The 27,732-nt window shown below is 43.9% G+C and overlaps 1 protein-coding gene across 5 annotated transcripts in view; it reads left to right on the forward strand.

The window, feature by feature from the left end:
* Window positions 1–27,732, forward strand: part of DIS3L2 (DIS3 like 3'-5' exoribonuclease 2) — a 180,489-nt gene that overhangs the window by 102,408 nt on the left and 50,349 nt on the right. For all 5 annotated transcript variants that reach the window (XR_009487686.1, XM_059855607.1, XM_059855605.1 and 2 more), the window contains exons 12-14: window positions 6,178–6,290; window positions 13,127–13,234; window positions 16,709–16,942. Coding sequence is in view for 4 of the 5 variants with exons in the window: in XM_059855607.1 (XP_059711590.1) it covers window positions 6,178–6,290; window positions 13,127–13,234; window positions 16,709–16,942 (455 nt within the window). In the remaining variant the exon portion in view is untranslated. The remainder of the gene's footprint in view (window positions 1–6,177; window positions 6,291–13,126; window positions 13,235–16,708; window positions 16,943–27,732) is intronic.

A 27,732-nucleotide genomic window follows, 5' to 3' on the forward strand; every position in this document is an offset into this window, starting at 1 on the left:
ATTTCTTGATTCTCTTAGAACTGCTAAAAGCATCACTTTGCAATGTCCCCATTCCTGTCAGTAGTTTCTCAGATGCTTGTGGGAGTTGAGGAACTGCCTAGACTTTCAGTATGGGGAGAGTTTTAATATGTAAAGATGTTTTTGTTTTTTTTTTTCTCCCTTCTCTTGTGATCTCATGCTCTTTCTCAGTTTGGAGTAACTGGGGCTGATCTCGATGCTGCTCATGTTGGGGATTTGGTCCATCTCCCAGCTCCTGAGTTTCAGCAGTTAAATGAGAAAAGTCACAGCTTTTATTATTTTTACATCAGCCTGGCTCCTCAAGGAGAGGATGAATATTGAAGGTTTTACTTGTGATTAAAGGAGCAAAGCAAAAGGCCAGACCCAGCCAGCGCTCTGCAGCCTGATGCTGACACAGTGCACGTGCCACCTCCCACAGTGTGCCATGTCAGTGTTAAGGGTCTGGCCTTGGCCACCTCTCCAGGGGCTGCAGGTGCCCAAAAAGGTGACCATGCACAGTTCAAAGAAGAGTTGAAATTTCTTGAAACCTGATGGTCTAAGTCTCTCTGTCACTGGTAGGTGAAGAGGGTTGTTTCTGAGGGACATTTTTCACACAAACCAGTGGCAGAGGGTTTGATAGCATGCAGCATTTTTTTGATTGTTACCCTTTAGAGGTGTTTGTTATTTGTTTGGCCAGGTAGTGTTTTCAGTTTTGAAGTTGTTGCAACATTTACTAAGTGGATGGAAATGTTTCGATAGAAAAGTTGCTGCTCTGTGCCCTGGGGACTTGTCCTGCTCTCAAGACACAGGATCTGATCCTTTTGCCAGAATCTTGTCGTGAGGATATGTCAAGGAAGAGACCTTTAGAGAAGGAAAGAGCTATTACTTGCCCAAAAAAGGGTGCAATTAGTTGCATTTCAGTTGGCTAAAGGGCCATCATGTGATAATTTAAAAAATTTGGTTTCTTGGTAAACAAGTTAATGGGTTTCTGCTCAGTTGCACTGTGTCTTCAAAAAGCAAAATGGCCCTAGGGCACACAAGTAAAATTTAAGCACTTTCCTTGTTATTTTAAAATAAGTAAAACACACTGTTTTTTTGAACAACAACTTAGCTTCCTTTGGTGGAAAAGTAACCTCAGCTGAGAATTAAAGCCACCCACCTTTGTCTTCAGACTCCAGAGCAGACAAAAAACTTGCTCTTTCTGTGGTTTCACTTTTATTTTTTATTAAACTCTTCTCCTCCACTTTTCCACTTTGCTTTTTCTTTGCTTTCTCACTTGCTCTTCTCTCCTAATCAGTCATTCTTTTTTCTCTCTTTTCTTCTCTCTCTATCCCAAGATGGTCACTTCTATAACCCTTGAGCTGTATGTGCTCATACACTTGCCAAAGAGAAGCAGAAATATTTGGGTCATGTCATTCATTTAAAAGTGTGTGTTAAAGGTCTGTGATGGCCCCTTCGTGGTTCCAGCAGCTTTCCCAAGTCTTGCTGCCAATTTCTGCTTCAGTGGAGCTTATACTGGGTTTATGTCCACCCCTTTATGGTCAGCAGCCCCTCTGGCTGTCTCCTCTGTAACTCTGACCCTCTGTGGCAGACACTGTCCTTCCTTTTGATGAAGATTCCTGATTTTCTGTAGCACTGCCAATAGCACCAAAATGTGCATGTAGGTTAAAGGCCTCATTTCTCTCTCTTTATGCAAGTTTTTCATACTTTTGCAAGGTGCTAAATATTGCTTAGCAGATAAGAGCAGCAGCTTGATACCCCCAGGGCTGTGGAATGGGAAAGAGCTGTAATTATTTGCTGCAAGAGTTTGGTCTAACCAGGGAACAGCTTGGGATTGCCTTGAACTGCTGGCAGCAGGTGGGTAGTTGGCTGTTTTCTGGATAGAGCAAACACTTTGCAATTTGCTTTGAACTCTTCTGCGTCTCACTGAAAGGTGAAGACAGCGTGGGAAACAGTGTATACCAAAAACCTTGGCATTTGATTTTAAGTTGACTTAACACATTTCCTCATGTTTGACTTCCCTCCTGAGAATGATGATGCTTGAAGGTGAGATGCAAATAAATGGGAATGTGTCTGCATGGTAGAGAAATACTTTCTGATGTTTTATGCTTGAAGAGCTGTGTTTTTCAGTTATATGGCTCTAAAATTCACAAATGCTAGGGTTTGAAGTGAAATCACTTTGTCTCTGGATTTGTGCTATGACTGAGTAGGGTTGCTGAAGACAGAGAAGAAGGATTTGCTTCCAGTGTGTTCCCTCACATACTGTTCAAATGCATTCAACTCAACTTTCTAATTCCAGGGGCAAGTGCTTGACGTGACCTGCTGGGTTGACAGTTCTTATGAAGCATTTACAGGCTGAAAATGCCTTTTCCTTCTCTTCCAGCTCCTTCTTACTAATCCCTTTTTGTTTATAATTTTTTCAATAAAGAAGGAAATAAGTTCTCTGAGCTGTTTTGTCATAGAGAATGAGATCATCAGCAGAAAAAAAAGAAACAGCCTGTTCTTTGTTCTACTGCAAGGTGCCACTGCTCCCCTTTGATTTTAGCATCATACTGACGCACAGGAGATTTTGGGGTGAGTTCAAACAAGTCAGATCCTCAGCTCAAGGAGCTGAACCTTCTCCAAAACATCTGTGTGCCCATTGTGCTGGGGGAGACCTGCCTTTCATGGCTCTGTCGCTTGGTGAGCTCCAAGAGGGGTTCCAGGTTTCCAGAGAGTTGGTGAGACTTGGGTCCATTCTGTTCTGCCATTCTCACAGCCATGTAATGGTAAATGAAAGGGAAATTGTCCTCTATGCTTGTGGCATCACAGCTGTGTTGTTTGCAGTAAGGTGACAACAATTCCTGTCCTGCTGGCACAGAGCATTGGCCCAAGGGGGGTTTGGGTGGCTGAGTGCCCATTCCTTTCTCTTTCTGCTTGCAGATCTCAGGAGAGCTCCTTGTTGCAAAGGGCCTCTTCACTGGGTGTTGCAGTGCTGGGGTGTGATTTCAGACAATGCTCCTGTCCCATCTCTGTTGTTGCCTCTCTGTAGCTGCAGAGAGGAGCTTACAGGGCTCAGCTGCTTAATAAAACAAGCCTTGCTTGATTCTAAACAGCATTCCCTGTTGCTAAACATCTCCCAAGAGCAGCTTTGCAGTGGTAGAATTTGAATGGCACAACAGTTTTGCATCCACTTTCAGATGAAATGATTTTAAATGAAAGAGTCCCAGAGAACCTGAGTTAAAGAAGCCGTCCAAGTGTCTTCAGCATTTTTCATTGCAGTAGATGCTCCCTACAGCTATTGCTTTAATAGCAGCATATGAAGTGTCTGGCTTAATCTTCTGTACATTTTTATGTAAATTCCTTTTAAAAAACCCTAACCTTATACTGGTAGTGTATATCTAGCCTAAGGAGTTGTTGTGCAGCTTTAAGTTCCCTGTTAGAGAATTTGGGATGAAAAAAATCTGTAGTTTGTAAAAGTACTTGTTTCTCTAAGAAATTTAGGATATAAAAAGTCTGTCACAATGGAGAGCTACATGGCAAGGTTTATTGCCTCTCTTTGCTGGAAAAGTATATTTTTTTCAACAAAATGGAGGTCAAGTAGACCATGTGTGTGGTGTGTGGACCATGTGGTGTCCACCCTCTACCCCTTTCCTCTGATCTCTTTGACAAGGCTTTTTTACTCCATTACTCTTTCCTTTTCAGGCCACTTTTTCTCTTTTTTTTTTTTTTTCCCCTTGGGAAATAACATGAGACTTACAGTGTGAAATGTTCCTTTTGTGACTTTGTCATAAAAATTAATGAGACTAGAAAAACAGTTTGTGGACCTGGAAGAGAATTCTAGTGAATAGTATTTCTCTAATTTCTCTATCCACAATGCTCTTTCATTTTAATTAGCAAATAAACGAGGGAGAGATTGGCAGGCAGGTGTTTCTGTGCAGGCTTAGGCTGGTATTTTGTCTAGCACATTCAAAAGCAATGATTTGAGAGAAATCAGATTGGTTGATCACTGTGCTGTATCTTCAAGTTCTCTTGGTCTGAATATTTTGGGGGTGAGGGAGATAGGGTGATTCATACATGAGCAAGACAAACCCGAGAGCTGCCAGTTTGCATTATGTCAATGTATGTAAGAAAATATTTAGATAGAATTTCCATTAAAAGTTCAAAAGGGGCTCACGCTGACCCTGGCTTTTAGAAGCTCTGGTGGGAAACCTGAATGAAATTTAACTCTGCTCAGTGTGTTTTCATTGGCTGACTCCATGTTTTATTATCTCATGCAATGAGATCTTTCTTGGTTTGTCGATTTTCTATCGAGGACAAAAAGTTCATGTATGTAACAGTGCACATATTGAATTAAAGTGCAATTAAAGGCATGATGTAATGACCCCCTCTCCTTTTCCTTTAGTCAATATTTGCCTGCAGGGTCAATACGTTACAATATTGACTTCAAAGTATTCAATATTTTTTTACCTTCTGAGTGTGTTGGCTTCGAGTGTGTGTAATATTAAACTTGTTGGTTGAACTGTTGGTCTAAGACTTACTGTCTAAGTAGTTTCAGGCTTGGATGCCTAATCCATGTAGAGCAGCTTTCAAGGCATGTGATAATATCACAACACAGCTGTAGGCAGCTTTCTGAGGTGAACCATTTAATCTGCAGTCTTTGCTCCCAGCTTCCTGACAAGTGGTGGAATTTGTCCCTTGGTGTGCGATGGGATTATTGCCCTCTCTCCCTGCTGCCATCATGTTTAGTCTCTGCAGGCCCTTCCAGTGGCTGGAGGTTATGTGGCCACATCTAAACCCCATCCCTCCTGCCTTCTGTGTGTGTTTCTGCTGCCTTCACATCTGTGCTCAGTCCAGTGTGCAAAGGCTGCTCAGAAAGCAAGGTTATGCTTTACGTACTCGCAGTGCTGTGCAAACATGGCTTAATGAGGTTAAATCGTTATGAAGTCAGGCAGCTCTGCAGGGTGGGCTGCTACTCATTTCCCTGAGTTCCCAGCTGGACCACAGTGCGCTGGGTGTCTCCCACTAATAGGAGGCTGAACCCTCTCATGCTTCCTCTTCATCTGTTTCCTCTCCTACTCTGCTGAAATCCTGTTCTGGTATCCATCAGAAGGGCACACAGGTACATGTACTGCTTAATGACAACAGCTATGAACCATTTGTCCTTCAAAAACGTGACACTCCAGAGAAGGGCTTTGATAATGTTCTTTGCAAGGTGTATAAATAAACAGGATTGCCACCAGTGTGAGATCTTATTACTTTGTCTCTTAAAAAAATTAGGGAAAGAAAAAATATTTATAGATACCAAGAGGTTAGTGAATTCCTCTAAAGAACCAAGTGTTATAATTAGGAACCCACTGCACTTAGAACTATTCTACAAATAAGCACCTCAAATCCAGCCTAGTCCTTCCAGAGAAAACAAAGGTCAATAGGCTGCTTTGAGGATTAGCAAACCCGAATTTCTTGGACCCAGGTACTAATTACTTCCAAAGCTGAGGATGATCACTACTTCCAAATCCGAATTACTGCCAAAACCTCATGATAAACCTCAGTAGTACTCCTCTCCAGCCTAACTTTGACTTAAGATGCTTTTAAACTGGACTCTAATTAAAGGATAAAAGGCCAAATCTGAAGGAAAGGCAGGGTAACGGTGGAAATATTCTTCTAGTGGAGAGCTGCACTTCTGCGTAGTCTGATCCAAAGTAATTGAAGACTTCCCATGTCCCCAGCAGCAAACTGGGTTCAGCCAGGTTGGTGCAGTTCTGATAGCCCAAAAGTGTGTGGGACTGACTGCTCCATACCAGGGAAATGGGATCTTGCACTGCCTGTGTGCTGGTGAGGTGGGGTTCCATCTTTCTTTCATGTGTTGTCTGGCAGTGAAGGGATGGGGCCTGGACTCACTACTACAAGCTCCTAACTGGAAAGATTTATCCACATGATTTTGAAGGGGTTTCACATTTCCTCTGTATTTGAGGATTCACTTCTATTCACTTGTATGTTGTAGCCACAGTGGTGGTGAATTTGAGAGTGTCCTGAGAGACCACAGTTTTGATCCCAGGTGGAAGAAGTGGAAAGAAGTATTGGTTTTGTGAGATTTCAGTGTAAAGCAAAAAGGTTGGGGGAGGGGGAGAGGAGTCAGGGTTAAATATGTCATCAGTTCATTTCTGCTCACAGCCTGCTGACTTCCTTGTGCAATTCCAGGGAACTTGGAAGTGGGAGTCCACATCGCAGATGTGAGCTACTTCGTACTGGAAGAGACAGCACTGGATAAAGTAGCAAGTGAAAGGGCCACCAGTGTCTATCTGGTGCAGAAGGTAAGGACAGCTTTTACTTTGTCTGTCTGATGACTGTGCCTTCCATTTACCATAAATTCATTTTCAAGGTTTGTTTTCAGAAGCTTACAGTCAAAATCTGGCTGTTATTGCAGGACATCTCCAAAAATGAGTAAGTTGATGGAAACACAGAAGCTGGTGTAGCTGCTCACTACCTTGGAGCTTATGGAGAGAGGCTGGGATGGAGCAGCAGCTTGTGACCCTCTGATTGTCATCAGTGCTGACCTGAGTAAAGCCTGACACACCCAAGCTGGCTCCTCTGCTTTGCTTTTGGGGGCTTCAGATTGGCAGATGTGGAGGATTTTGTCTTGCCTTTGGTGTAAGAGTCCAACTAATCCTTCAGAGAAATGGATTTGTGTCAGAGTAGGGTGTAAAACAAACAAACAAACAAACATACATACATCTTGAGGTAAAACAAAAGGTTCACACTCTTACTTTATCTGGATATCCCAAATAATGGAGGAATAGTGCTCCTTCATCATGCAGTGCAAGGATGCTTGAAATTATCCTGATTTTAGCTTATCAGAATCAAATGTTAAGCTCAAGTTTAAAGTTGACTTTAAGCTTTACAAATTATCAGGTTCAGGTTTAACATTGTTGGAAAGGAAATGTGTAGGCTTTGTCTGTGGCTGTCTCATTTTCAGTTGAATGTGAAGAAACACTTCGTAGCCCATCAGATACCACTGGCACTGTGCATGTAGGGAAGCTGGAAAAGTTGGCTGTCAGTGTCCTGTGCAGGCTTGGGACATCAGCTGCATGAAGAGGAGTGTTGAAGCAGTTTCATGGAGCAGAATTATCTGCCACTCCCCACACTCCCATTCAGTCAGGCTGAAGTCCTTGTCTCCACAGCCACTTCTGGAATGACAGGACATCTTTTCTATAATAAATAAACATGTCCTACTTGGTACTCAGGATTAGGAGTGATTCTTCCTGTCCCTTCCCTTCCTGGATGTTTTCAGGGTTGCTATCTGGGAAGGTTTTTGTAATGATGCTTGTTTCAGTAGCTTCCTGTGTCCTCTCTTCACTTTCTGGATGATAAAATGACTTCTGTTACACTAGTGGAATCAAATTAATGGTTTGATATCAAGCTGTTTACCTTTAGCAGCTGTTCCATAGCTTTCTTTGGGTAGAAGCAGCAAGGCACAGCTTTGGGGGTCTCAGGGAGTCTGGTGGGTTTCAGCTCCCTGTGGAACCGCTGTGACAGCAATGCCCAAGTGTCCCTACCAAGTCAGTGGTAGGGACACCAAAAGCACACAGTTGCTCTGTGCTGAGAGATCCCAGTTCCTGTGCTTGCTGTTCTCCACAAGTGGGAAGCAAAGTGTACCTCATGAAAACAGCAGTTCTGACACCAGTCTTCCCAGTCCTGCAGTCTCTCCAGTGCTAAGCCTTTGGCTTCTCCAGTCCCTGCTTCCCCCTCTGATGGATGACTCGATGATGGGAGGTGTGGGCTGGCCTAGGGGGCAGCAAAGCTGTACTCCAGGAGGATGTTGTGACAGTATTTCCAAGTCAAAATACTGTGGTGTGAGGCCATGTGATTCTTTTAGTCAAGAAAGAAGGAAGATTTTTATAAAAAAGGAGACATTTTTCATGAAAATCTAGTTGGATGCAGAAGCTAATTGAATTTTCTTTCAAAGTCCCTTTTCCCTCCGGCACTGCCAGTGCTGTGCAATGCCAGCATAAGTTACCTGCTGCCCCATATCATCAATTCATCTTCACCTCCTGTGGCCCAGCAGTCAGGATTGGTGTTTTACCCTCACTTCTGTCCTGCCAAAAACACATTTTAAGACAACAAACTAGGTTAGATGATGAAATTTTCAATATTTTAATTGCAAGAGATGAAAAGGAACGAGGGGATGGGCAAAGGAACACAGCCAGGCTGTCTGAAACAAGATGGTAGCATGACTCTTGTAGAAAATATGCTTTCCTTTGATGAAAGTGTTTCCTAAGACAGCTGTGATTCTGCGAGAGGTTAGCACCATGCTAATCCTCCAAAAGAAGTTAAATAAAGCCACATATTTAATTTTCCTGAACCAGAAGGGGAGTTATTGTGTAATTGCTAGTGGTCTATTTAATACAAGTCAAAAGTTTTTGAAATAAGAATGTATCAGGTTTTAAGAAGCAAGAAAACCTAAACAGTTTCCTCTTTTTTGGCACATCTCACAGTGTTATTTTAGGTGTGAAGCAGCTTGAGTGAGAGTTCAGCCATAAATCCCTATAATATTTTACTGGTCCTATTTTACACTGGAGATCAAAGATCAGAACTGTAAGCCTGTCTTCATGTTGAGTCCAAGGACTTCAAGACATTCACTTTTGACACCAGCAGGTTGTCAGGGTGTTGATATTTTGATAATTTCAGGCCGAGTAACAAAGAGTTGCTCGAACTCTGAATTCATGGAAGTGTTGATACAACTCCTGAGGAGAAATCTTGGCTCATAAATAAATTGCCTAGTTCCTTTGGGTGACTTTTAGTGTACAAGCAAGAGATTTGCTGAGCCCACTCCACTGTTGAACTTCAGCGTTCTCCTACCAGCTCTAGTGGAAAATCTTGTTTAATACAATTCCTCCCCATTGGATTGATTGTGGGAGAAGGATCACCTTGGGAGTCAGTGGTGGTCATAACCAACCTGAAACAAGAATTAAGGGGCAGTCAAGCAGGATGCCAGCAGAATGAAGTTTGAAGGGAGCAAAACTGCTCATGTAACTTTGTGAAGATAGGGGATTATGTTCCTTTTTCCCTTTGATTGGCTGACCAGTTTTCCCCTTCTGTTCCTTGAAAGGTTGCTACAGTGAGTCCACTGATCAGAGCTGCTCTGGGCTAACCAGCTCTGAACCTGGCCAGTGAATTAGTCCTGGCTGCAGCAGATGTTTCTGATTTTATAGGGAACAAGAACTTTTGTCATCTCAGCATGCGTGTGCTCACTCTCTCCCCTGCTCAGCTCCCTAGGAATGAGTCCGAGACTGGAAACTCACATTCGGTTTCTGGAAGCACTTTATGAGTTGAAGAGACAAAACAAAACAAACCCCAGGGCTCTCACAAGCAGGAGTTTGGATCTTCTCCTGCAAAGGAGCCAGCTGCTAAGCAGTGTGACCAGCCATGGTCACAGGTCCATCTGTTTTATAATGCCAGCATGATGGTGTGTAGCAGCCCCCCAGCCCCAGAAGTGCCCTCTCTCACTTTGGTTTTGCAGTGGTGCCATTGCTTTGGCTTTCTGGAATGTGGGGCTGCCTGCAGGGAGAGCCAGTAGCATGGAGCAGGCTGTCAGGCAGTGCTGGACAACTGAGTTTCAAGGGTGGTGCTGAAGATTTTGCATTTAGGACTTGGAAACAGGGAGAGAGAAATCCTCTGTCTGTGGTTTCATTTGAAATGCAGACCTGCAGCTGCCAGCATTGATATCAACCTTCCACTCAAAGTGCCCTTTCCAGTATCTCTTGGGCACTACAAGGCTTGTGTGCAGAGATGATGTCTTTTATTAGCCTGACTGATAGAGGGGGATTAAAACCAGACAAGCTCTCACCACCCAAGCCCTGGTTTCTATGACACATTCTTTAGAATGGATTTCCTGGGGAGTGTAGCTCCTTTTTTACATGGTAAAATTTTTTTGCCTAGCCCTGCTGGGCCTCTCCAACTGCATTTCTAGATTCAGCTACATTTATAAACTCTTTATTCCATAAGCCCAGGTGACTTGATTTCCATCTGCAGTAAAATCAAGCTGAATTATGTGATCCCCAGCATAGGCACATCCTTAGCAATTTGCCAAGGAAACCACTTCCCACTGGAGGTGCTATCCCTCAGCAGCATTTCCCTGGCTGGATTCGTGTGTGCCCTGGCACTCCACAGGACAGCTGGCAGACACTGCTGCCTCTTGGCACACTGTCACGGGAAGGGCAGAGCATTAAAAAGGTGCCGGGCAACCTCTGGATTATTCAAGGCAATTCTACACAACTCTGATATTTTGCAAATCTGGACATTAAAGATGTGCTCAGGGAAATCTCTCATCCTGTATATCCGTCAGAAAGAGATGAAGATAATCCTGTTGCCAGAGTTCCTCTGGGCAGCCCCTGGGATCACTCCTGAGACATCTCGCTCTCTGAGTGTGACACAATTGTGACATCTTTGTATATTAAATGCTGGGCTTGCAAGTACTGGGAATCCTTTCAGGCTGCGACCATATCATGTTAAGGAAAAAGGAAATGTGTATTTATAACTTAAACTCCTGTGCCTTGTGACAGTAGGTTTATACTCCATGTAGAGGGTGAGGAGGAATTGTGATGTTAAAGCAGGAGGAAGTCAGCCAAGACTGTTGTGCTGTTGGAAACAGGTTTCTTTTAATTCAGTAAGGTGGAATAAATTGAAATACCTTCAGTGCAAGGTCAGGTTATGTTACGTATGTGTTTGCTGGGAAAAGGTTGATTGCATTCTTACTCTCCCACGAGACTTCCTCCATGGCTTAGGTTAAGTTACTTCGCCTAAAGTTTCTCTCTTGTAAAACAAAGGTAACACAGGCTGATGCTTCCCTAACAGTAGATTTGTTACAGCTAATTGCTTTGGTGAGTGTTTCATGCTGTAATTATGATCTGAGTTAAAGCTTTGCTTGTGTTTCACATCATTGAAAGCTCTTCCATTGAATTACAGCCTCTTGAATCGGATATTAATCCTGCTCAAGTACACTTAAAGCGAGCATGGGCTTTTCGTGTTCCATGCAGGCATTTTTCTAGCAAACTGGTATTGCTGCAGGAGTTGTGAAAGGAAAGAGGATGTGCAAAGGCACACTAATATTCAGTAAGTACCGACCATTATCAAATTATCATAGCTGGGGAGAGAGAGAAAAGCAGCTTTTAATTAGGGTGGGAAAGGGCATGGGCGCTTTTATTAAATTACTGGCACTTTGTTCGCTGTGACCTGACCTTTGGGGTCTTAAGTTGGTCATGGGTGATCTTGGGCAGGCAGAGATTTCCGAGAGTCTATAAAGCTATTTTCTCTCTTTTCTGATATGGTTGGCATCACTTACACTGAATTTAAACCCTTGTGGGTCCTTGCAAGCAGCATGGGCAAGCTCACGTAGCGGGGCAGTGAGTTATGAATGTAGCAGTATTGTTAACCTTCTGCAATAACAGAGTTGGCAGCTTTGTGTTGCGGGAAACAGCTTATCATAGGCTGTGCCCTTGTGACCTTCCAGGAGAACCAGGGCTGCTGATTCATGGTGTGACTCCCTGAGAGCCCCAGACCATGCAGTTAACCTTTTGGCACTAGTGTGCACCGCAGTTAGAAGGGATTTATAGTCATTTTCTGGTGCCAAACCACAAATATGATTAAATATTTTAAGTCTTTCCTTCAGAGCAAAAGGTAAGTGTAAAGTGTGTGCACCTGAGGAGAAAATGGGCACCTGACACTGTTTTTTCATGCTGTTTTGAAGAATAGTGGTTCTCCTGTCTCTAGGTAGAAAAAGTTATCTGTGAAATCACTAAATAGGTGTCAGAGTTTGGAAGAGCTGGGATTTGTATGCCAGTCAGCTTCCTGCTGGTCCTATATTTACAGGCTGGCACACAGAGCAGTCAAAACGGAAACTAAATTAAATAGCTAAATTACCTTATGGCACACAAGTAGAGCATTTCTCTCTGTTTTTCTGAAAAGCATCATTCCATGTTGCTACTCAAAATAAACTAGAGGAGTAATGTAGTGGTTTTTTGAGGGCAGTTATTCCTTCTTCACAAAGGTAAATAATGAGAAGGGAAGTCAGAAGTGAAACTCAAATAATGAGTTTTGCTTCATTAAGCAGCTGCTAAAGATTATCTTTAATACAGACACTTAGGAAATAACTCAGAGATGGTGGAAACACTTGGAGCTACTCAGGTTTGCTCTAGCATGAATATGCTCAAAAGCTTTAGCTTTGTTGGTGTAGTCAGGTGAGGAATTTGGTAATTCAATGTTCAGCAGCAGAAATATTGATTAGTTGTAAGGAATTAGGACATGAGGTAAAAAATCCTGCAGAAATTTATGCTGGCTAACATTTTGTTCAAATTTTGAGTATAATAAAGTAATTGCTCTCCATTTGCAAACAGCATGGTCAATAGTCATAACACAGGTACTTTTGTTTATCTCGCCTGCATCTACAAGTTCCTGTCTGTGCTGTAAAGCATGGTTCAATCTTTATTGAAACCAAGCACGGCTCCTTTGTTGCATGGGAGAAGCTTCATTTATGCTTTGCAGAGAGCAGACTTGCATTTACTGCTTGGTTACGTGGTATTCCATGGGAAAGCAAGAAACACAGTTCCCCAGTCCAACCTCTGCAGCTCCTGACTGCCAGGACCATGTTTCTTCAACATTACATTTCCTGATGTGCCCTTCCTCATTCTTCCCAGTGCCAAAGCGGCAGTGGCGAAGAAGTGGAAAACAGAGCAAACTTTGTGACCTTAAAAGTTGCAGTGTAAGTGTTTGCATAACCAAGGATGCAGATCACTCCAGGATGCTTACTCCATTCTAGAGAGGGGAGCACTGGGAACGATTCCCAGGTTGGAGACTTAAAACTGCCTCTGGTCTCATTGAGGGATGGGGCTAGTGTGGATGTTGGTGGCCTTAGCCATGCCTGAAATCCTCTCATTTCAGAGGATTTGGTTTACATCCTCATTCCATGCCAGCATGCTGTCTGCCATGTGATACAGCTCTGGCATGGGTGACGCATCTCAGAGGTGTGACGTGGCCACTCCTGCCACAGACAACGTGATGCTGACAGCTTAACATACATTTTCTTTTCCAGCTGATCAGGGAAGCTTGTCCACACTAAAAGCTTGTGTCTCACCAAGGCTCTCTTCTCTTGCAGGTGATCCCAATGCTTCCCAGGCTGCTCTGTGAGGAGCTCTGCAGTCTCAATCCCATGCAAGACAGACTGACGTTCTCTGTGATTTGGAAATTGACTCCGGAAGGCAAGGTACCTTAGGCAGCAGGCAGTCATCCTGCTAATCAGTCCTCCCTCATGGCCAGCCCCTACTTTTGTAGTGCTAAAAATGTCATCCCTCAACACTCAGGTGGATAGCAAAGGTGAACAATAACTGGAGGATGTAGGACTGTCCCCGTGTCTTGTCTTGCTGAAGACATACTGTGGAATTTCTCACTGAAATAATCTCTCAACATGGCTGGGAAAGGATGAATATTTGTATGAATCTCAGGAATGGAGAATGTCCTGCTCCTTACCAGGTCACCCAACCATTTAATGTCTCACCTCCAGCAGCAATTCAGAGCTAATGCTTTGGGTGGGATGAGATGTGCCCCTGACTGCAGGCCTGCCTGGAGCTCGCAGGCAGTTGTGCAGTGCGGCGGATGCTGCACTGTGCCTCTGTGGCCTCTCTGCTAAACAGACTGTTTAATTCTCTTCAGAGCTGCAAATTACATCAGTCCAAATAAAGCATGATAGCCCTTCAGCAAAGGCACGGCTCCATCCTCTCTGCATGTGTTATTTCCAGGGAGCAGTTGTGGAGGCTGTCTGTTGGTGCACTGGGCTGCCTTCAGCTGCCTGCTACCACTCCCCAGGTCTTCATTTCTCTCCCTATTTCTCTCCCACGCTCTTTGTTACCCTAAAATCTCCTTTTTGGTGATCACAGGGTCCCCTTACTAATCAGGGAGGGCTAAAGACTGGCAGTACCAGAACAATCTTCAGTCTATGCAAAATACACTTTTTGTACTCAAAGAGTTTGTTTTTTTTTAACCATTGTTGTTACATATACAACTCTTTGTGTAGACTGTATTTCTTGTGACAATTTAGTAATTTCCACAAAGATTCACCTCATTATTGTCCCAGCTGCTCTAAAAGATGCTGAATCTATCTTTGTGCTTTAGCAAAATACAGTTGCAGTCCTGATTTTGTATTTCTGCAGTGAGTCCCTGCTCTGGCACAGAGGTGGGTTGTATTTGTCTGCTGTGAAGTGTTCCCCTTCCTATAGTAACAGCATGATTGCTCATGAGACCTTCTAAGAGCAGCTACTAGGTAGACAGACCTTTTATTGACTCTGAGTTGTCTTTGAACAGCTAAAAGTCAAGTCTTAATTAAAATAAGCCTTTAATTACATCTTGTCTCTTGTCCCATATGATATATCTGTTGTGTTTCAAGCAGTGCTCAGTCCAACCCTGTCTGACCAGTGAGAAAATAGAGGAGCTGTAGCATTCAGCTCAGGGAGCAGACCTCTGGAGTGGTCTGGGCTGTGGCCATGGTGTTCCTGGGAGAGCGGGCTGCCTGTGGCCATCTCAGCAAACTGGTTTCTCCTACAAGACCTTTCAGGGTTACAGTCTTACTCAAGGTCACTTGATATGGATGTCAGGTGAAGGCTGGAGAAGAATTTATTCTTTCCAAGAGGAAAAGTGGTTGTAGGGCTTTTGCCCAGGAGGGCATTCTTCTAAAAGCTGGTATTTCTAGGTGTTAGTATACCTGTATCTCAGTGCAAACAGGATCACATGCTCCCCCATGCTCAGCTGGGTGAAAGGGAGGTGAGTCAAAGGCCCCAACAGAGCCCTTGAACTTCAGCTGTTGGTGGAGAGCCCTGAGAGCACTGACAGTAGGACTGGATGTTGCTCAGGACTATGGGTTTTTGTCAAAAGCAGGCAGAACTGGGGAAACCTTATAATAACTTTAGAAATCCTTTAGGTGCTGGTGCTCTCTGTGGACTCTGGGTGCACCAGGTTTGCTGTGATGGGGGAAACTTTGCAGACTGATCTTGTGGGCTACTCATTGTAATCTCTAGGTCCCAGCTCACAACCCCCAAATGTTGCTCCTCCACTGTGCCTTGCCCATCCCTCAGCCATGGTACATGGGCCAGCCCATGGGAGCTTGCCCATTCCTCTGGTGGGGTTTCCAAAGTAGGGGCTGCTGACCTACTGGACATGCATCCCCCATCACCACAAGAAGCTGAACTGCATTGAACAGACGCAGCAGAACACAGAGCAGGTGCTGCCACCACTCACCACTGTTACAACATCTCTGTCCAGCTCCAAAGCTCCAAATTAAAACTTTTTAAATTTTTTTGGCTTTCTCTTCCTTTCTTTCTCCACAGCACAGAAGAGGAGACACAGGGAATAACCATGAGCTGGTGGTCAGAGCACTTTACATTGCAAGATGCTACTTGCTGCATCTCTGCTATTAAAGCACTTTGGAAGTAGAAATAACCTTAAAAGCCCTGTGCTGTGACTTTCAGAGCTCTGAGTTGCTGAGTTATACAGCACATCTGTGATGCATTAGGGAAGGAGGCAGTGAAGGTATTTTGGGAATCAATCCCTTCCTATTAGGAGGAAGGTTTGTCTCTGAAGCAGTGTCCTTGACGAGGCTGTCATAGGGAGCTCACCCTTCTCCCTGGACTCTGTCACTTGCAGAATTCACCTTGTCCTGTTGGGCTGATGAAGGGGTAAGGTGGCACTGGCAGCTAAGGCAGAATTACAATTCTTCAATCATTCTCTGAGCACTTGTGCTTTAAATGGTTTATCACAAACTGCATCTGTCTCCAGAGCCCTCATGCCAATGCTCTTTTGTGAAAATCCTTTTGCCCATGTTCCTTTGCACTTTATCACTGCCTTGAAGAGCTGTTGGATTGATTCTCTTATATATCTGTGTTGAAAATAGGTTTTCCTGTCTGCTTTAGGAAATAATTCAGAATTCCTACTTTTACACGAGTATTCTTTAAGGGAGTTCAAAATGGGAGTGGCTTCTGGTTTAAAATAAAATAATTTTATAAGCAGTTTATTGAATATTTTCCTCTCAATTCCAAAGTAGTTTGGAAGCCCAGAAAGGTTCCTGGCTTGAGTTTGGACCTAGAACCATGGTCATGATCAGAGAAGCAAGGGGTCAGTGGCTGTCCATCTCTCTCCTCCCAGTACTCTAGAAGTCTCCCACGAAGTCCTACTCAGGCACTTTCACAAGTGCTAGTCAGACGCTGGGGTTCCTGCAGTACTCCTGAAAACAGGATTTTAAGGCTAGCCCCTTGTGCCCTGGTGGCCAGACTTTAAGTCATTCTGCTGTGCTTTAGGGAGGAGAACCTCTCTGGCATGTGTGTATCTGCCTATTGTCACTCCTGCACCTGGTAACCTGTGAGTCAACAGACTGGGTTCAACTCCCAGATGGTCTGTAGTTCTTGGAGATCTGTGGAGGAGAAAAGTCAGGTAGAGGAGGGAAATCCAAGCAGTCTCCTTTGTATATGCACAATACATTGTTACCTGTTACTTGCATATACATGTTACTAGATGCCAGAGAATCTGCATGGGCAAAAGGCCTCAAGGTCTCAGTAGGACAAGATCTTCACTCAGAGATCATGGGTAGTGGGGAAGTCTGCAATCATTCCTCCCAGTGTTTGTACAGCTTCCCAAGCTTTTGTGCACCAGATGAATGAGTCCTCAGATCAATTTCCACTTGGCAATTTTGCAGATCCTTGATGAGTGGTTTGGGAGGACAGTCATCTGCTCCTGCGTGAAGCTCAGCTACGACCATGCACAGAGCATGATTGACAGCCCTGGGAAGGTGTTGTCACCTGAAGAGCTCCCCCCTGTCTCACCCCAGCACTCGATAGCTGAGATCCAGGAGGCTGTGCTGAACCTGCATCGAGTCGCGCAGCGCCTGCGCAAGCAGCGCTTCACCGAGGGCGCCCTGCACTTAGACCAGGTGAGTGAGTCCAGCCCCTTCAGGCTTCACCAAAGCAATTTCACCTTATACTCTCTAAGGATTTTCTGGCCAATCTAAAAACTTGAAGGGTAAAATCAAGGCTGGAAGAGAAAGGCAGGTTTGAGTGCCAACGTTGTCTTAAGAGCGGCATCAAATTATGTACCATAAGCAGTAAGTAGGATGAAAAGAAAAAAAATCCCTGTTTTTTAAGGAGTGATCCATTTTCCAACATTTTTCAAAATCCTAAAACCCTTTTGGACTGGGTAAGTAATTCATACTGTGAAACAAATCATGACAGTGTCGTTCATTATCGTGCAGTTCAGATATTAGTACACATTTCACTGGGAAAGGCTCATCCTCCACATTTCTTTCTGTGCTTGCAATATTCTCATTTTCCACAGCTTTCATAGCAGTTCTCTGTGCTGGGAAAATGGCTAAATGTTATCTAAGTAAGTTATCTAAGTAAGTTACTTGTAAGTGTTGGGTGTGTTTCAGAGGAAAAAATTCTAGTAAGGAGGTTTTCTGTCTGGGGTGATTTAAATAATCTTGTATCAGTAGTGGTATGTGTAATTTCTTTTTTACAAGGAGATCCAGATATTTTAGGCTATCACAGCAAAAAATACTTTTGCATGATGTTCAACTGCTCTGAGGTGGCTTCAGATAGTTTTTTGGGTAGGCAGTTCCAGTAATTTGTAGGACCCAGTGGTCTTCCTGAGCAGGAGACAAAATAATCTTTTAATATAAGGAAGCTCTATTGTTTCATTTTGCAAAATGAGTGTGAGTCAACATAAGGATATTGCTGAGAAAGAAGCTAGGAGTGGTGTAAACAGGGCTATTGTATGTAAGATATATGTTGTAACCCTTCCATTTTACTCAGCATTGTAGTGTTGTCTCCAGTTGCAGGAAAGTCTAATTTTAGAGAAATCATTGTAGAGAAAGAGGAGCAAGAAATGTCTCTAATCTGTGACCTTCCCCAACATTCTGGTAGAGCTGCTGTGAAGAAGAGGCAGTGTGCTTTCCCCCATGTCTAAGATGGACAGAATGACAAATTTGTATCTTGAGTTTTCAGCAGAGGAGTTTTTATTTTAGGATAAACTTCCTGCTGTAGGCAGTGAAGTGTCTGGGGCTGTCTTGCCTACATCTGTTGTAGGAGGTCTCAGAGGACTGGTTCCGCGCACGTAAGTGAGCCTGGAGCAAGGACATTTGCTTAAGGTCTCCCTAAATTAGTTTGAAAGCTATTTTTGGAAATCAAACTTCCACTTTGAAGTTTTCTTAAACCTCTTCTGGAACAGAGACTTCCTTCTTTGAGGCTTAGTGCACAATGGCTAATAAACTGGGCCTTTGTTCCCAAGCACACCCTGAATGCTAGAGAAACATAAAAATCACAGCTTTTGCACGAGATCAGCTGCCTGGGAAGCCTTGGAGGTATCTGGCTTGGAAAAAGAGTCCATGGTGACTGGAAGCTGTGGCCCAGAAAGGTCACCAGCTGCCTTGCACAAGTCACTGTTACAGTGTAGTGCTGACTGCTAGCTGTGTGCCCCTGAGTTGAGTTACCTGTTATCAAACTAACCTCAGGGGAAATATGTTTTAAACCAGCTGTGACATTTTCAATGGGAGGATTTGGCCAGGAAAGCATCCTGTTCTAGTGATAGCCCATAAAAGATTGCTGTGTTTTGTTTTGCTCTGTGCTCCTACAGAGGAGCCATTAAAGAGAACATATTGGAGGATCATTTGTGAGATTGGGATTAAAAGCCACAGCTAAGGGCACCAGAGGCCATTAATTCCTGCTCAGCCTAGTTCCCAACCATCATGATAAACTGAGTTATGTGTCACAAATGGCACTTTTTACAGTGCAGAATCTCTCTCCCCTGGCAAGAATGTCAAAGTAATGGTCTTTGAGAAGGAAGCGTATTTTCCATCAAGGGACACTTTCACCACACTTAGTGGAGTCAAGTACTGCCCTGATAGGTTTATTTTGATAAACTGTACCCTCCCCAGCCCATGGAGGAAGTGGTTGCTCCAAGGCCTGAGTATGAACAGTGTGTGAGGAACAGGTTTGGGGATGTGGCCAGTGGCATATGGTGGGACAAAGCAATCTGTGTCGTTTAATAGAAGGGGACAAATTTCTCTACTTTTGCTTCCCCAGTTCCCTGAGTTCCCATGGGCACAGCTGTATGCCATGTCCCACTTCCAGCCCCAAGTGAGCAAGCAAGGGTGGGTCCAAATGGGAAACACACCTTTCTAATCACTGGACCTCTCACTGATTTCCTGTTGAGTAATGTAGATCCTGAACAATGGAAGACAAACTCCAGCAGGAAGTTGGGGCAATGAAATATTGGATTCCAAATAAATATGTGACTGAAGGAAATTATCATCTCACAGTCTTATGGGAGGGGGGTGGCTGAGCATAGATGACTCCTGTGCCTTTTTTTCCAAGGGATGTGAGACCTCTTCCTATACATTGTGTTATGTTTGAAAGTTCTACCGTGGAGTAACTCCTGATTGGACAGTGATGACTTTTTTTGCTTACTTCCACCTTGCCATTTTTCAGTGTGAAGTGTTCCTGTGCTTCCTGCTGGTATTAAGAAAATCCTGGGGGAAAGACTCTCTCATCCTCCTTTGCCTCTGGCTGTGGTGGCTTTGAGCTGGTGCTCTCCCTGTCTGATTTAGTTTTCTCTTTGGACTGATACTGATCTGTTCCACAGGATCCATGTAGTTTAGGATTTATTCCCCAAAACTAAGAGTATTTCTCAGATGAAGCCATTCATGAGCATGTCTTTATAACAGCAGAAATAATTGGCTGGCCAGGGAGCTCCTTGGATGTGACACAGGATGGCTCCAGTAGGATGCAGCAGTGTCAGGCTGGTCCTGCTGGGGTGAGAAGAATATTTCCTCTTTGAATGTCACTGCTGAATTTTTATGACCTAAAGTGAGAGCAGCATCTGCTTGCCCATAGTTTTATCTTTTAGCAGCAATTTTAGAAGCAGGAATCTCCATAGCTCAACGGATGAAGAATATACAGATATATATAGATTTTAATAACTTAGGAATTACATATCTGGGTCACATAGAAGACCATGAGATATTACAGAGATAGAACACAGTCTGGAAAGCTTAGGGTTTGTGGGTTCAGTGTCAGTGTATGTGTGTCTCTTGGGGCTGTGCAATTTTGAATTCTTGCTGTAGTTTAATCCTGGCCATGACTTTAACCCACATACCTGTGACCCACTCTTTCCCCCCACTCCCCAGTTCCTTTCACACCTCTGCAGAGGTCTGGGAATCCTGCTGGCATTGCAGGGAATCCTGCTGCATTGGACCTTGGGGCTGAGGACCATGTTTGCAAACAGAGCCACACGTCTGTCATTCCATAGGGATCCAGCTGTCCCTATAGGCCCCTTCTGGGGCTGTTTCCCTAGAATATGGTTTCCTGTGCTGCCTGCCAGCTTCCTAGTTCCAAAAAGCAGCTGAGCTGAGTTTTAAAGGTTTAAAGACTTTGCACCTCAAACAGCTAAGAAGCTTATGAAACTTTGTCCACACAGACAGAGATTAATGTATTTCTTTTCCTTCTAATTCAGAGCTGCAGCTTTTAGGTGCAAAGGGAGGAAGTCCTGTATGTGACTAAGAAAAATGTTCAGGTATTTGCGATATTGTCTTTCCCCCTCAGCACCTCCTTCCTGCACAAGACCATGAAATGCCCCCTCTGTGCTGTCCTCTCACAGCTCCTGGTGTAGCCAGTCTATAAATTGGAGCAGAGCTCTGACCTGGTTTAAAAAGCAAAGTGAGCACAACCCACAGCTTTCTTTTTTTTTTCCTGGCCAGGTTACTTTGAAGCTGGATCACTTCCCCAGCCCACAGCTTTTAGAAACACTAGCCAGAGAATCAGATAGAAACTTGCTTTCAACAAAAACCATCAAGTTTGCAGAAAAGCTTCTTAGCTCCAGCCCGCCTAGAGGAGACGTGCTGATAAATGGTTCTGTTTTGGCCTCAGCAGTTTAGGAATGAATCACGAGGACAGATGCCTACGGGAAGACAGGTTAAAAAGGATTTCTGTGCCTTTTTAAAATGAGAATACCCCGGGATGCTGATCTGTCTCTATGACAACTCTCTGTGAGCTAAGCGTTTCCTTTTGTTGTGCGGTGACTCTACCTTTACTGGCACATTTACACCTGGGTGCTCAAAACATCAGCATTGACCAAAGTTCCTTGTGAGAAAAACCCGAAGTACATTCGCATTTTACCAGTAATGGCACTGAGCTGTTTGCTAGAATAGCTTCTCTCCTTGTTTTCTGCAAAACAGACATTTAGCTTTGCAGGTGTGTGGGAAAAGGGAAGGAAAAAAAGGATAAAAATGACAAAGATGAGAGTGTTACACGAATTTAAGTGTTGAATTGGTAGTGAAATGGTCTCACTTCTGCTTGCTCCCGGCTTGTGTATGATGCCATTGTCTTGTCACGTGAGCAAGGATTGCTGTTCCCTGTGGGTCTGTATTGTTTTGAGTACTTGAGGGAGTAAAAATTGTATTGTTGTAGCTCTGTAGCACACTGGAGACCTATGGTCTTGTACCATGTCTGGTGAGGATAAGGAAATCAGTGATCTTTGAGAATAGCTTTGTTTATTTAAGACTGGCGGTACTGCTAAAGTAAGAGAGCATTTAATAGAGCTTCAGGAAACTTAGGGAAACAAGCACAAAGGTCCCAAACTCCAAGATGTGTGCAGAATGCCAGCTCCAAACCACCCAGGTGTGCTACTCTGGGATTTACTAGCCAGCTCTGTATAGTTTTTGAAGCCTCAGAACCTAGTCTGCCTGCTTGGTGCAAATGGCTTTGAGAAGTTGACTCAAGCCACTCACACATGGAAAGTGAGGAGGAGGAAGGACACTGCCTGGGACACTGTATGTTGGGAAATTTTGGTTTTGGTTGTGGCTAATGGGATAACACAGAAACATGTATTTTTAGACAGCTGTCCTTGCTAATGCTGTTTAATTGTAAATCTCAAGAACCACAAATGAATTACTCTCATTATTAACATTTTCCAATATGAGCAACTGCTGGAAATAATTATGGGAAATTGTTTTGTCATATTTCCTGCTTCATATCTGTATAGTAAGCATTCAGGTCTTTTATTCTTGCTTTGTGAACATAATAAATATTTCTACCCTGGTTAAACAGTCATTGTATGCAAAATATAGTTAATTAGTATATGAATGGAAGACTTAGGGTTGGAAGAAGTGTTTAGATGGGACAGAAAAGGGCTATGATGTTGCACAGACTTCAGTCTGACGTGTTTCCTTTAATAGCATGTTCTGAATTTATGTCTTAAAATGCAGTTGGGGCAGAAAGGTTCATCCTGGCTTGACTACTCCTGGAATGATCCTTAATGATCCTTAAGTTTTCTGTCCAAGGCTGCTGTATGTGCTACCACTGCACACTGAGTGTGTGGACTGTTCAAGGGAGGAGTAAATGGCTTTTCTCCAGCCCCTGACTGGAGCAGGGGCTGTATCTCTTGGTCAGTCTGAAAAAGAGAGTCATGGTGCTCATTGCATGGCATGTGACGGTACAAATTCATGTCGGATTTGGTTCCATCAGGGTAGGTTGAAGTGTAGGTACCTGGCTGGACACTTGGCTTCGGTGCAAGAGAAAATCCAAAAGGCCCATCTATAAAAGCCTGAAAACTGCTACAATACCTTCCTAAAGAGGTTCTTACAGCAAAAGTGCCTGAACATGCCAGCAGAGCCAGGGTGGGCAGTATGTATGGGCCTGTGAGATAAATGGAAACTCAGACTGACAAGGAGCTTTCACTATTCACTTCCTATCACAATTCCAGCATTGTCTGCTCCTTCTCTTTGATGTCTGGTTAAAGAGACATCACTGAAACCCAGAATGGGGACAGCAGGTGCTATATGATCATTATGGATAGTTGCTTATACTGTGTGATACATAAGGCAGCTGGAGGAATGTTGGATGTACTTGGAGATTAATTTCCTTCAGGGATTTTATGTCTTTTGTGTAGCCCCAGTTAATACATCAAGACGAGCATCTGAGGCCACAGCTTCCTCCTGGGGAATGGTACTCCCCTGCAGGAGTACCCAAAATGGCTGTACAAAGGTGTGTCAGAAAAGTAGGGAGGATTTTCAGCATCTCTTCCCTGCAATACCACAGAGGAACATGGTGCTTGGCAGGAGAATATGAGATGTCACCACTGTGGTCAGGAGCAGCTATGGCTTAGGTCGGGAAGTTTGCACACACACCAAGGATCCACATGGGATGGAGCTGTTCTGGGATCACGTTATAGAGGGGATGTGTGCTGGCTGAGCATCTCTCTGCTTGCACGGAGATATTTGCGTTGCCAGGAGGTTTTAAAATAATTTGATTGAATTAGGATTTTGAGTGGAAAGCTCTCTGAATCTAGTCTTTTGCCCTGGGATTTTAATGAAGTCTTCCCAGGGGTGTGAGTAGGATTGATGTCCTCGCACACGTCCCGCCGTTCCCCGATGGTTCTTTCCGAGCCGAGCAGCTGTGTCCCAGCAGGAGCAGGTGGGGAAATGGCCGAGCTGGCTCCGGCAGGAGCGGAGAGTCGGACGCTGGAGCACGGGACTCGGCTGTGGAGCGTTGTGCTGGGAGCCACTGCAGCCAGATGTCTGGGCAAACACAGCCAGGAAGGAGCTCCCCACACAGTGGTGCTCTGGCATTAATTTACCATCAGTAATGCAAGAGTGGGTTATGACTTTATTCTTCCTGGAGAAAGTATTCCAGCCACTAGCTCAGATATTCAAGACCTCCGGTGATGTACGAGTAGTTTCCTTCTAAACAAACACAGCTTAACCCTTGAGTTTTATTAAATCTATTGCAGACGTGCAAGCTGAGAAACTTCTCTGTAAAAACCAGGTCTTTTGCTTTAATTTTGAGATGCTGTATGACACAGAGGAGTTGGTTGTTCTTTCACCTGCTAGCCTCAGAGCAAGTATCAGAGGGAAGGCTGGCTCCATCCCTCCAGGTGATGGGAATGGTATGAAGAGGTGAAGCAGTTAGCCAAGTTCACATGGAGTGTTGGTGGCAAAGCTGACAGGACTTTATCTGATTCCCCTGCCAAATCCAGTGCCTTGGGCCAATGCTGACCATTCTCTTCGTCTCGTGTTATTACTGACACCTGTTGAATAAGAAGTGGTGCTTTTTTGTTTCTGCTGTGTATTGCTGGCCCAGTTAAGGACAGGGTTTTTTATCCTGGTTCCCCAGCAGATGAGTCTCACAAATCAGAGCAGAGAAAAATGAGGGCTGAACTGTGGCCAGCACATCTCAGCAGTGCAGAAGCAATTGGTGTGTTTCACAAGTAGTCTCTCTCCCCATTCTTTTCAGTTCTTGGGCTTTGCCTATTGTCATGCTTTGAGCCAGGACCAAACCAGTGGGCTGCTATCCCATGAAGGTCCCTCCTGCTTGCCTGGGACAGAGTTGCAGTGGGCAGTACATCATTAGACCTTCCAAATTGCTTGGCTTTTTCTGTTGGTTGAATCCAGTTGATGATCAGCCATTGTAGAAGGGGGATGAGCTGGCAGTCATTGCATGCTGACCTGAAAGCAAGGTTGAAGGTGTTTGCAAGCACTCCAAATTCACGCATGAAGTACAAGTCTCTTGGTTCTATGGATTAGCTGCTCGCAGATGGGTGTTGCCTTTGCCTTGTGATAGACAGCCTGGTGTCATTTGCTCAGACAGTGCCAAATAACATGTCTAGGGGAAATAGAGGGCATCTGTGTTGGCTTAGTCTGGTGGAATGTGTCCCAAACGTGATGCTGATAGCTCAGGTGGACAGAGGATTCAGTGCTTGATCCAGCTGAGCAAGCTGCTCACTGGTATTTTTGAGGTTGGTAGGGAGAGTAGTGGCTTCTGCTGGCTATATTGAAAAAGGTTCAGGATGGAAAAACTGGTTCTTGATGAAGCAGAAACAAACTGGTTCTTCAGTTTCTCTGATAGCAAGGCAAATAAAACCCAGGAAAAAATGTTTGTGTAGAGGTGCATGTGGGGTGAGTGCTGGGAGGAAATTCTTATTTTACATTTTCTGCTGAGGAAACAATCCTTGCTCTGAGAGTCTTGCCCTTCACTTAATGCTGTTTTTCTTCCCTGGTGATGAACGGACGTCATCAGAAAGTCTCTTGTTGTTCCAGATTCTGTTTATCACGTATTTGAACAAAGACTTGACAAGGGTTTTTTTTCAGGTATTAATTATAGTTGACTGCAAGGCTAATCCATCATCCTCTTTAGATGGAGTCACTGGGTGTTGACTGATATAACTGCAAATGTGATCAATCTGCCATAGGTGAAGATGTAGCAGCTCTTCGTCAGGGCCATTTCAGTCTCACCCAACCGTATACAGAAGAAAGGCTAATTGTATAATAACAAAAGACAACGTTTGGAAGGAGATGAAAGATTCTGACATTACAGTTCTGTGATTTTTCATTTCAATTCCAAAGTGAGAAGGGAGAATATTCATGGCCACAACTCATTTTATCAGGTGTTTCTGGGCATGATCACTCCTTCTGAGTCCTGGGGTATTTTATCTTTTGTCATTCATAGCATATGGATGCTGAAGTACAAAGAAGCTTAGAAAGCACCTGTGGTTTTCATAGCCCTCTGAAATGAGACTATGGGATCCAAGCATAGCCAAGATCCCAGCAGGTGAGGACAGAGCTGATCGTGCCCCATCTGAGGAAACCAGTACCTGCTGAAGTCCACTTTTGGGTTTATCTTCAAATGTTCCAAGTCCAAGCTCACATCTTCTGAAATGATATGTCCTGTTAAAGCTTGCAGTGATTCATTTGGAGTGCATTTTGTTGAGCAACCTCTTGGGTTTGTTTTGAAAGCAAGTGGCTTTGAATCTGTCTTGAGTAGTCTGGATCATTTATCTTGCCCTTTTCTGCATCTTCATGTGGTAACAGGGAAGTTGTTTAAGCAAACAAACATAATTCAGAGTATGGATTTCCCCTGAATATGAAATTGCGTAAAATGGGAGCATGAAGCTTGACATCTCAGATAAGGTTGTTGGTCCACGTTGCACTTATTTCCTTAGTTGGGATTTGAGGAAGACCTCCTCCCTGAGTGTGCTCCTTCTTTGTGCAGCTCTGCCTTCACTGGTGGGAGGCACATTCCCTGTTGTCCCTGCTTCCATCTTGAGGCACAAACACCCATCTCTCCCCAAAGTTGTGTATTCACTAGATACTGCATTGTCAACACCTTAAACCTGCCAACACTACTAAACTTTGCCCTCTGAAAGAAGCATATTTCTATTTTGAATCTCATAGCTAATATCTTGCATTTGTGCTAATTAGTTACCAGCCAAGCTGGCCACAGTCCATTGCCCATCTGTGATGGGCTGCCATTAAATTAGTGGTCACTTGAAAACTAAGCAAGAGCCAGCAAGAAAGTAGCCTCTAGAGTCTGTTGGACTTGAGTGGCATGAGGGACTTGAGACATCTGGAAGAAACCAGCCATGCAAAATCACTGTGAAGGGGTTTTTGTGGGTAATTCCTTTAACTGGGCTTGAAAACTTGTTTCTGTCGCAGAAATACAAACTAACTAAGCAGTCACTCTTGCTTGGCTTTTTTTTGTAAAAAACCAGCCTAGCCTGAATACAACAAAATTTGATTTGTGCCATCCTTGACAGTTGAAGTAAACCTGCCCTGTCATGGGTTTGATCTGTCTGATCCTGCAGAACTGGGGGGGTTGCAGAGCTGTCGCTTATTGGGTGTCTCATGGCAGTGCTGAAAAATTCACAGTCCCATGAGTCAGCATGAGATTTTGCATTAACTTTAGGGTTGTAGTTTCACCTCAATTTCAAGGTCTCTGTTTTAATCTCAAGACTATCCTTGCTTTTCTGAGGAACAAACTCCTTGATCCAGCTTGCACTTTATTTCTGATTAGCATGTTAGAGTAGAACCTGACCTACAATACTGGGAAATAAAATGCTTAAATAGCTAAAATGGGATTTGAAAAAATGCAATTTATTAAATGATTTCTCAGTCATTGATGTGTTTAGCAGGTATAGAACTAAAACAGGCTTTGGCATTTCAGAAAGTGAGTCATTTTTTCTGTTGCATCATGTATAAACTTTCCCCTACTCGTGTATGTATGGCTGAAATTACTTTGAGGTTTTGAGTTCTCACTTCAGCTCTCTGTTTTTTATTATTTTCAAGCATTACTGAAAGTGAATTCTGTGCTCACATTGCCTTGCTGTTTAGTTGTTTTGGTTTTTTTTTTTGTTTTTTTAATAAGACGATGGGCAAGATGCAGGTGGTTAAATGATCTGGGGAGTTATTGGTTTCTCCTGTTTAGGTAGGAGTAAAAGGTAGATATATTGATGGATCCATAACATTGTTCCAGGAGGAGCTGCTGACAACTATCCTTTACCCAGGGGGCCAACCTTGAAATCCTTTGGCAGTGTGGTCATCTCTTTTCAGATCCTCAAGCATTTATAAAGGGTCCTTGAAATCACTTTAAAGACCACGAACGCAGTGCTGTTGCAACCAGCTGAGATAGTAAACAGGTGTGTCTTTCCTTAACAGAGTGCAAGAGAGTACTCTGAGCTTCTCCACGCTGGAAGAATGCTATTGCTCAGAATCCCAGGAGTTCTGAGATAAAGACTAGAGCACACAGTGAGCACTGGGAGATGCCAGATAGAAATATGGTATCTGACTGGAGTTTCCACAGGCCAGGCCCAGCACAGAAACCAGTTGGTCTCCACACGCCGGGACCAACAAGATGTTGTACATTTTTCTTGGCATGAAGAAATCCAGCAGACAGAGGT

This window comes from Haemorhous mexicanus, chromosome 10, assembly GCF_027477595.1.
Source record: "Haemorhous mexicanus isolate bHaeMex1 chromosome 10, bHaeMex1.pri, whole genome shotgun sequence".
NCBI classification, from domain to species: Eukaryota; Metazoa; Chordata; class Aves; order Passeriformes; family Fringillidae; genus Haemorhous; species Haemorhous mexicanus.